Source organism: Eulemur rufifrons, chromosome 8 (genome assembly GCF_041146395.1).
Source record: "Eulemur rufifrons isolate Redbay chromosome 8, OSU_ERuf_1, whole genome shotgun sequence".
Taxonomy (NCBI): domain Eukaryota; kingdom Metazoa; phylum Chordata; class Mammalia; order Primates; family Lemuridae; genus Eulemur; species Eulemur rufifrons.
In genome coordinates this window covers 110923859-110934628 of record NC_090990.1, presented here as the reverse complement: position 1 = coordinate 110934628, position 10770 = coordinate 110923859, and the positions used below count along the sequence as shown (strand labels likewise).

The 10770-nt window shown below is 37.0% G+C and overlaps 1 protein-coding gene across 2 annotated transcripts; it reads right to left on the bottom strand.

Annotated features, from left to right (window-relative positions):
• Positions 1 to 4076: 4076 nt before the first annotated feature.
• SIKE1 (suppressor of IKBKE 1) lies at positions 4077 to 9827 on the bottom strand. Of its 2 annotated transcripts, none has more exons than XM_069478940.1 (5): positions 9575 to 9827; positions 9247 to 9352; positions 8045 to 8187; positions 6752 to 6865; positions 4077 to 5072 (listed from the first exon to the last, which is right to left on the bottom strand). In XM_069478940.1, exons 1-5 carry the CDS (start codon positions 9743 to 9745, stop codon positions 4971 to 4973), a joined length of 636 nt encoding a protein of 211 aa, XP_069335041.1. In that variant the 5' UTR covers positions 9746 to 9827; the 3' UTR covers positions 4077 to 4970. The 2 variants fall into 2 exon arrangements, with proteins under 2 accessions (XP_069335041.1, XP_069335040.1); XM_069478939.1 differs by having other exon boundaries at positions 9587 to 9827.
• Between the last annotated feature and the right edge of the window lie 943 nt (positions 9828 to 10770).

The window sequence follows — 10770 nt, the reverse complement described above, 5'->3', positions numbered from 1 at the left end:
ACATAAATTAGCCAGGGGTGGTGGTACGTGCCTGTAGTCTCAGCCATTTGGGAGGCTGAGGTGGGAGGATTACTTGAGTCCTGGAGCCTGGAGGTGGAGGCTGCAGTGAGCTATGATCATGCTACACCCCAGCTTGGGAGACAAGAGTGAGACTCTGTCTTTAACTGTTTTTTTTTTTTCTTTTTTTAAAAAGCAGTATCTGCTTCCCATTATAAACATTGATGGATAATGCTCTTTAATACTCCTTAATTCATTCTGAAAGTTGCCATGAGGTATACCATTGAAATAACTGCAAATATGAAATATGACTGCTTATAGTTAAATGTGTTTAATATAAATGAAGTAGATAGAATTGAAAATTAGTAAGTCAGATATAAGCAAAGATTTTTAAAAAATGTATTTTATTATGTATGTATTCTTAATATATAATTATACAATAAAATATACATCAATGAAAATGAATGAATGACATCTATAATACAACAAATGTTAGAAAAATGTTGAGTGGAAAAAAGTCACTCAATCTTAGAAACACGTTGAGTGAAAAAACCAAATCCCTAGACCACCCACAGTATGATATCCTTTTTCAAAAGTTCAGAGGAACAAAACTAAAAAATAAGTCACTTTAGGGATACATATGTACTTTAGGTCTTTTACATGTGATAAAGCTATTAAAAAGAGAGGGTGGAAAAAGATAGGAGAGGAACTTCAATAAATGCAAAGTACTGGTAATGTTATAATTCTTAGGTAATGAGTTATTATGTTTGATTATTTGCATGCCACATTTATCCTTTTATGTGTCAAATATTACATTAAAATAAGTGCAAAATTATGTATAAAGTGTTGATAAAATGTATCTATGCATGGTTGTTTTTAAAACTATGCTTATTTTATCAGTCAGGGTTTTTGATAGGCAAGTCAGGTTAATTTTAACAAAAAATGATTTTATTAAAAGTAATTCTCACAATCTCTAGGATAGCCAGGGAACCAGAATTAGAGGCTACACAGTGTCTAATGACATCTGAGAATTGCTTCAGTGAAGACCCAACTTGTCTCCACTGTTGGGCAGACACTGCAGCTTACACCACTGACTTTGCCAATTCTGGAAACTGAATGTTGTCACTAAACAAATCACTTCTGCTGGTTCTCTGTCGATCTGAATGCAGTAGCTAATGTTGTTGGTCAGCATCTTCAAAGGATTCTGCATGGTTCCCTGTATTTTTGTATCATTAACTTTAAAGTTTAAGGCAGATGTTATCTTCCATAGCTGCAAAGGAGGCTGAGAAAACATGTATCTGGCACTTACAAATTCTTTAGGAGGGAGGAAGGCTCTGCTTCATTAGTTGAGAGATTCGCTACACACACGAGTTAGGATACTGGGCAGACATAAAAGAAATGACAGATGTCTGCTATAGCCCATTGCTATTCAACATCGACACACTCATGGAGTTAATACTACTTACACTTGTTAAAGCCAATATTCAAGGAAAAAGGACTTGACAGTATAACATTCAGACACTGTTATTTGCTTTCTCAATTTTCTCTCTTTGCTAACAGAATACTGATTTTATTGGGGCAGCTATGTACCTAGCCTCCTTTGCAGCTAGCAGTGGCCATTTAACTGGTCAGGCAAATAAGGCAAAGGGAAATCTGTTTGGAATTTCTGAGAAAGCTTTGCTTTTCCTCATAAATGGGGATATAGATAGCTGGCACAGACCATTTCCTGTTTTTTTTTTTTTTCCTGCCTTTAACATGGGCATGCCATCTAGCTGAGCAGCAACCTTCTAGCAACCACAAGTAAATAGTATGAAGGATGAAAGCCTACGTGGTAGGGAGACAGATTTGAAAGACAGAACCACACCCTTTCCTGTATGTAGCAAGGACCACTGATTAAACATTATTCCTTTCAGTTGCATGTACACATACTCTCAGCTACTCAATTCTAGAAAACATATATCTCATTTGTTAAGACTCCATTTATTGAATTCATGATATTTTTCTAATATATGAGGTGTGGTGTTTCTTTTGCACTACTAATAAAAACATTTTGTTAATCAAGAACCACTTGAACACTGAGCAGTATACAACAATTAAAGGCATCTTTAGTGGTTAAGAATGTGTTTCAGAGCCTTCCTGGGTTTGAATTATGGTTCCAGTTTGGACAAATAACAACTTCCTTGTACTTGAGTATCTGTAAAATGAGGTACAGTTGAAACGGAGATTATATAATACAGTACCTGACACATAGTAAAGCACTCAACAGATGGTAGCCCTTATTGGCAATACCATCCATACTTGGCTTTTGTGGCACCAAGGTTTTTTAGCTCTCCTCTTACCCACTGCTATCTCTATTGGATTCTCAAGTTTAAATAGTCCCTCTTTTGTAACCTATGATACTTATATTAATCACTCTGCATTATAATTATAGACATACTTGCTTGTTTCCCTTTCCAGGCTTTTTTTTGGAAATAGTGTCAACACCTTTTTCCCCCTACTTTTCTATTCATAACTGCTTAATGAAGCGCTTGGCATGTAGACTAGACATTCTTTAGGAATTATCTGGGATGATTATTAAAATACAAATTCCTGGACCCCATCCCTAAATTTTGATTTCAGTAGGTCAGTGAACCACATTTTGAGGGACACTGAAACAGACCTTCGGTGTTCAAACTGAACTGTACATAAGGTATTAATATAAGCATTATGCATAAGTTCTGATGTAGTTAATAACTTACTAGAATAAGGTACCATTTGTAGAGTTACGTGGCTGAATATACTGTGCTAATTACAAATTATTTATGAAATCCTTGTCGTGACTACTTGACAAGGGTGCTATTTATACATGTGGAAAAAAAAAAACCCTCTGCACATCCTAACAATTATTCATTATTGACTAAACGTAGCTAATCTCCAAATGAGGTTTTTATTTAAAAAGATAATTTTGAACTAAGGTTTTACAAACCAGTCAAGTTGCTCCATCCACTACAAAAGAAACTTTAATAACCACTCATAGTGAACAGCATTCCTTGCCCACTCTACTTTTTAACTACACATTATCTTCATAGCATTAACACCAGCCAGAATATATATTAATTATCTAGAGCACTGAAAGCTCTTTCAACTCACACTTCAAGTTTTTGATTTCCTGGGGGGAAATGTTAACATTGAAGATTTATGCTGATACCTGAGATGTAAAGAACTTTATAAACAGCTCTAAAAGAACACAAGGCAGATAAAGGGACACCATATTATACCTTAATGGGCCATTTGATTACTTTTATCATTTTTACTGACACCCGACCACGGCAGGTTTGGCCATGGCTGACAAATGGTATAGGGTACCTGCCTCCTGAATGGACTTATGCGGTGACTTAGGGCATATTTCAAGGCAAATGGATGGGCTATTAGTTTACTTACTCCTGGGAAATGAAATTAAAAATGCTAACACTTTGGGGTGAAGTGTGTTTCAAATTCTATACGGGACATCAAATAGAAATTTGACAAATTCTATAATGACACATACCTATTCATTAATGCCCTTACTACAGGCAAAGTCCATTGGTATTACTTGGATCAGATGCTTAGGACATCTTAGAGGCATTTTGTTGTTTTAACTGGACTTAGTTCTTTATAGCCGTGAAAGAAATTTATATCACATAAAGCACTAAAAAAAACTCTAGATATTGGGTCTCTCCCATGCGGTATGATGCTTAATGTTACTGAAAAATATTGACAGGTTTAGCATTCATTATTTCAACTATTTTGGGGCAAATCTTAATAGATAGTATAACATGGAAGTAATATATAAATTTGAGACTTGAATAAACAAACAGGGGAATGAGTTGATGAGTGAACCTAGTTAACCACCCAGCAGTTGAATCACAATATTGCTTTGTTGCTACCTATTCAGTATTATCGATATAATAACTCTCATTAGGTAATAAAACTACTTCTGTGTGAAAAATGGATCTTAAAAAAAAAAGCCAACTACTAGTGCTAGTAATGAAAGACATCCAAATAAATGATGGTTCTTAACTGTAAGATGGAAGTTATATATAAATTAAATAGGAGAATGTAGTACCCAAGAACTATGATGTGAATAAATTTATGATATCTTTTTCACACTGGGTGGTAAACTACGTAAGTGGAAGATTTCCTAATAGGACACAATTGAAAAACTCACAACTTACATTTTTTGTGTGTGTTTTTTGGTTTTGACTACTTATATTTAATAGAATAAATAAAAGCTACTTTTAGCATTTGAACTAAGTGCACGTGTGCGTGCACATACACAGGACAAGTTCCTCAGCTTTGAACAATATGAACTTTGAATATGATGATTATACTATCACTGAGAAAAAAATAGTTGACTTATTTCAAGTATGTTTCCTGGGGACTACCAGTAGGTTCTCTCAAATTAAGAGTAAAGACACCAGGTCACAAAGTGCCAACTCTTAGCACCAGAGAGACTTAAAACTTCACAGGTGAAACATTACAAATCAGACAATCTGCCAATCTAGTTCTGTAGAATTGTATTACTTTTGTCAAATGGAAAAAAAATCCAAGTTTATGCCGAATAGATTTAAAAAGTTAGATCTCTTTTAAAAACTCTTAGAAGTGTATTTTACAATGCTATATAAAATAAAATTTCTGGTTTATAATAAAATGCTCAAAGTTTTAGAGATGTGAAAAACAAAAATGAACTGAAAGCACAGTTTATGTAAACCAAGGTCCTAGAAATGGAAATTAAAAGTGATCTTTTGGAGAAAGGAATGGTGAAGTGAAACTCAGTGTGTATTTGCAAAACTGTTTTGTGGACAGCCAATACTGAATGGAAATTCTAAACTGCCACCTGATACCTTTAATCAACACTAAATCCAGTTTGAGGCAAGACACTGAATGGACAATACTTGAATGGGAAGATAATAACTTCCTTCCTTGATAGATAATCTCTAGCCATCAGAGTTCAGTTATTTGATGGCTTGGGAAGCAGTGTCCATTGAGTTTTCCTTTCTGACCTGAAGAGACTCACTGCTGATGGATAATAATTCTCGAAGTTCCTTATTTTCAAGCTGGAAAAAAAAAAAAGGTATATATTTATTTCTGGTATTTTCACTATCAAGCCATATCACAACACATTATTTTGCACCAGGAGCAGAAAACATATTATTTTAACTTAAAAAGTTTTAAGAAAACAAAAAAATCCACAGCTGAGAATTTCCTAAGATACTTACTAATTTAACAAACATTCATTTAATTCTGTATACCAAGTGTTAGCACTACAAAGAAGGAAAAAAAAAAGGTCTCTCTTCAGTTGAAGAATTCTCTATGATATTCTCCATGATTCCCACAAGTTTTACTATTGTTTCTTCTATTTTTAAAATTGCTCATAATCTTTTCAGTCTGATTAATCTCCTTTCCTAGATGTCCTACAGTTCTAGAGAATGGAGGGAAAGGGGGAGAAGAACTACTTATTGAGCATATACCAGGTACACATGCATACATCATGTATGTTATCTTGCAACAATCTGTAGGCTAGGTCTCACTGCTTACATACATCCATATTCTAACTCAAGATGAGGATACTGTGGCTCACAAAACTCCAAAAACTTGTGCAGAAAGGAATAGTCTTTTTCCTTCCACTAGACTCTGAGCAGGTACCTTATCTTTTTCTCTCTGGTTATTTCTCAAAAGGCCCATGACAGCACCTTGTATAAGTGACACTCAAGCCATCTACTGAAATGCTTTTCCCTGACAATTTTATGAGCACACTAACACCTCAGGCCCTTCTTTGTATAATAATATATTCTTATTTTAATCAAAATATTACATGAAAATAGCTTTTAAAAAACCAAGACTATAAGGCTTATAAAATTAACAAAAGTGCTTTGGCTTTGTTCCCCAAAGGCAACCATTCTTTAACACTTTTATCTGTTTCTTTTGGTATTTATTTCCATAATTTCAAATAATATGCCTCTACTGCTACTTCCTGAACATTAATTAATTTATTTTTTGTAGAGACAGGGTCTTGCTGTGTTGCCCAGCCTGGTCTTAAACTCCTGGCCTCAAGTGACACCCCCACCTTGGCCTCTCAAACTGCTGAGATTACAGGCATGAGTCCCTGTGCCAGGCCCTGATCATTAATTTTAGACATTATCTATTTGACTTCCTGTAATGGCTAGGGATTTTTTTTTTTTAAGAGACAAGGTTTTGCTTTGTTGCCCAAGCTGGAGTGCAGTGGCCAGGTCACAGCTCATTGTAACCTTGAACTCCTGGGCTCAAGCAATCTTCCTGCCTCAGCATCCTGTAGCTGGGACTACAGGTGTGTGAGACCATGTCTTGCTAATTTTTAAATTTTTTGGAGACAAGGTCTCACTATGTTGCCCAGGCAGGTCTCAAACTCCTGGCCTCAAGTATCCTCCTACCTTCACCTCCCAAAGTGCTGGGATTATAGGTGTCAGCCACTGCACCTGGCCAGATGAGGGATTTTTAGCTCACATATCACCTGTACCTTGCACTCTCTCTGCCCTCCCAGTATGATAGTATCTCAACTTCTAGCCAATACACAGTTGGTATTTTCATTGATTGCTGTTTACTGTATTTCCTTTCTTGAAAAGGGTATGAAGGAGGAGTTTTAATTTTAAATTATGAGCATATAGAAAACATGAGTACACTGCAGTGACAGGATGGCATACCTTCTAGATTCTGAAAACCGTGAAATGCTGTGAACCTAAATTAGCAACAATCTTACCTCTAACTGGGCTAGTTTTTCCTGAATCTTACAAAATTGGTCATCATCCACCTGAACTGCTTTCCTCATCACTTCTCCCATTTCACAGATTCTGTCAATCTGACTCTCAATTTCCTGTGAAGATATTAAGGAAACAAAGGTAAAAAAGTCATCTTTTCTATAGACATAAAGAACATATACATTATGATTTTTAAGAGTTCATTTAATCTATGCTATAGAAGTTACACTGGAGTTTCACTATAATTTCAGTCCTCAGAGGTAAAGCCATAATAAAGTGATCTTCTGGTATTCACAAATAATTTTCATTTTTAAAAGATCAATTGTAGTTTAACTGCCCTTTGGATGTTGGACAATATCTCTAAGTGGCTGTTTAACTTAAATTTGAATACTTTTATTGGCAGGAAGCTTACTACGTTCCAAGGTGCCTTATTCTATCTTTGGACATATCTCTTAGAAAGTATTCCTATATGAGCTAAACTCTGTCTCCTTCAAGGTTCATGTTTTATCTTCCAGATATGTAAATAAATAAAATTTATTTTTCTCTTCAAGATATTTAAAATATCCCTATTCCCTAAAACTTTTGTTAAGTCCATAAAATGCATTCAATGGAGCCTAAGATGAAACTTATCTTTTACTACATTTCACAGTAGCAAATAGTGAGGCTCCAATCTATAAGTCCAGGATTAAATGATATAGTACACATGAATATACACTGACAACTATGAAGGACTCTACAAACGTAATAATTACCGAGTCTTCCAAGTTAAATCACAAGCAACCAAAGTGCAGAAACTATGCCATGTTTAAAAAAACATAGTTCTTTCCCCTATCAACATAGTATGATGCTATGTAGTTCGGTTTAATAAAGGTTTACTGACTGCCTGCTATCTGCCAGGTACTATGTTAGGGATAAAATATGAATTCATATTCCTTATAACCAAGGAGCTTACAGTTGAGTGAAATGCACAATAACCAACCAAGTGTTTACTGAGTACCTTCAACACTAAGTGGCATAACATTTGGTGGAAGAGCTAAGCATTCATTAACATCTGGAAAAGAGATCTTGGTGAGGAAGGGAGGAACCTTAGTCCCACTCAAATAAAAAGACCTCAGCAGACCGTAGTCTCATTCTTTCTATTCATATCTTTACAAAGCCATAGAAAAATAAACAATGAATGCGATAAATGGGAAAGGAAAACAAGCTTACTTTTCTTCAAAAACAAGCACACAATCTAAAACAATCTCAAGATTTTGATTCAGTTCGTTTAGAATTTATTCATCAAAGTTTCTTACTGCAGAGTGAGACTGGTGAGCTTTCAGGACTGGTTCAGCATCCACTGCTTTTTTAGCAACCATTAATTGTAACATCTGTTTCCGGTACTTGCTCATGATGAGTTCCAAAGCATCCTGGTGTTCCTCCAAGGAAACCCACAGTTCTATTAAAAAAATAAAATAACTAGGCAGTGATGTCTGAGAAATAGCTCCTAAATCCAAAGTCTTAACAGTTGAAATTTAATGACACTCCATGAGATATTAAGAATCTAAAGTTGAAAATCAGTGTTTAAGTCCATAAAACTGAACAGTTAAAGTCTACATAAAAGATAACTTTCTAGGCAGAGGCAGCAAGTCTGGTAGAAACAATATAGGATGTGTAATCAGAACAGATAGGTTTGCGTTCAGTTTTGTGACTTACTTGCTTAATACTCATAAACAAATCATTTAACCTCTCTTGGCCTATTTCTTAATCCATTGTAATAAATACCTGGCTTGTCTACCCCGAAATAAAGATATGAGAATACAGTAGAATGATGTATTTGTGAAAGGCCTCTGTAAGCTGATATACATACAACTGTTAATACTACCATCATTAATAATATACTCATCAAGTCTAAGAATATATATCCTGAGGATAAAATTATGCTCTTCCACCTTGCACAAGAACATACACAAAACCTTCAATCCTACCTTCAGTGTTTTTTTTTTTTTAAGTTGTTGTGTGTTTTTGTTTTTTGTTTTGGTGAGACAAGGTCTCGCTCTGTCACCCAGGCTGGAGTGCAGTGGCCCGATTATAGCTCGCTGCAGCTTCTAGGTCCTGAGCTCAAGTGATCCTCCCGCCTCTGCATCCCAAGTACCTAGGACTACAGAAACGTACCACCACGCCTGGCTCAGTTTTTATTTTAATTAATATTTAAATATTAAGTTTTAAGCCCTTGAGGATATGAACTTTTTTGTTATACATCTGGGGATGCGTAAAAACAAAAAACCCCGGCAATAATTCCACTCTAAGCAACTCTATACACAGATGACCTTGAAAAGGGTAATGTAACAAACTTGTTAATCGGCCAGAACGGGATAAATTCTCCTATTAAATGTACTGCCTTGGAAATACATATAAGATGTGCCTTTTTGTGAACTGTTAAGGGAGTTTTACAAGGACTTTCAAATTATTAGCGGATATGAAAAAAATAATAACTACACAAAAAGGCCTGACTAACCTCTGTTTTCCTGCTGCAAGTCTCTAATCTGTGTGTTCTCTTGGGACAGCAGAATGTGAGGTTTGTATTTGGACATGTCCTTCATATCGGTTGCATCCTCTTGATACTGGACAAACAGAGACAGACTAAGCGCGCCGTAAACAGAATAGCGGCAGATACAACTGAAGAGGCAGGAGTCAGGGCTCCGGGACAGGATTCTTGGTCCCGACCCCACAGAAAGGTCTCAACGCCGCCCTCTGAGACCGGGAATAAATTCCAAGCCGAGTCCCCACTTTACCTCGCTCTCCACCCTTCACCTGCCCAGAACCCGAGGGCATCGGACCCCTACCCTCTGCCTGACCTGGTCCGGAAGCGCCGTCCCCGCCTCGCGCATAGCCGCCACCCGCCGGTGCAGGGCCGCCGACTGATCCACCAGCGACTCGGCGGCCGCATCGTGCTCCCGCAGCCTCTCCAGCAGCGTCTTGGCGTCTGTCAGGATCTTTTCGATGGTGCAGCTCATAGCGGCGGCACGACCCCCGTCCAGCTCACGGTGCGATTTACTCAAATCTCTCCCGAATCTGTCTCAGCATTGCAGACGTCACTTCCGGGCACGTTTCAAAGCCGCCTTGGGAGCTGTGATGTGCGCCTGCGCAGTGGCAGCCTAGCCGTAGGTTGACCTGCTTTAACCTGCGGTCACGCCCGGCGCGGAGTCTGAGGCGTGCCCTTGACACCCGCGGGGTTTCCTGTTTCCACATCTAGTGGTCAAGCCGAGTAAGGGCTGGGCGGGGCGGAGGTTATCCTCCGCTGCTGGTTTTGATTGATGTGGATTGTTATTCAGTCATAGTTGTTCATTTAATTTAATTTTTGAAAAATTGTAGTAAAATACACATAAAATCTAACATCTCAACCATTTTTAAGTGTACAGTTCAGTAGTGTTAAGTACATTCATGATGTGATTATACAACTATCATCAGCATCCATCTCCCGGAAATCTTTTTATCTTGCGAAACTGAAACTCTGTACTTATCCAACAATAACATCCCATTCTTCCTATCCCCAGCCCCTGGCAACCACCATTCTACTTTCTGTCTTTATGAATTTGACTTTTCTAGGTGAAATCATACAGTATTTGTATTTATGTGACTGGCTTATTTCACTTAGCATAATGTCCTCAGCTTTCATCCATTTTCATCTGTACAGTAGCATGTGTTAGAATTTCCTTCCTTTTTAAGGCTGAATAGTACTCCATTGTATGTATATACCATGTTTTGTTTATCAGTTCATTCATGGATGGACTCTTGGGCTGCTTCCACCTTTTGGCTATTTATTGTAAATAATGCTGCTATGAACAGGAGTGTACAAATATCTTTTCAAATAACTGCTTTCAGTTCTTCTGGGTATGTTCACAGAAGTGGAATTGCTTGGTCATATGGTAATACTATTTTTAAAGTTTTGAGAAAGTCCCATATTGTTTTCCACAGTAGCTGGAACACTTTACATTTCTACCAACAGTGCACAAGGGTTCTAATTTTTCCACATCCTTGT

Bases quoted from the DNA above. Each gene is read 5' to 3' on its own strand.
- SIKE1 (XM_069478940.1), bottom strand. From the start codon at position 9,745: ATGAGCTGCACCATCGAAAAGATCCTGACAGACGCCAAGACGCTGCTG. The intron at 9,353-9,574 runs GTAGGGGTCCGA...CTGTTTGTCCAG, and splicing joins CGGACCAGGTCAGGCAGAGG to TATCAAGAGGATGCAACCGA. The intron at 8,188-9,246 runs GTTAGTCAGGCC...TTTTTTTAATAG, and splicing joins CTTGCAGCAGGAAAACAGAG to AACTGTGGGTTTCCTTGGAG.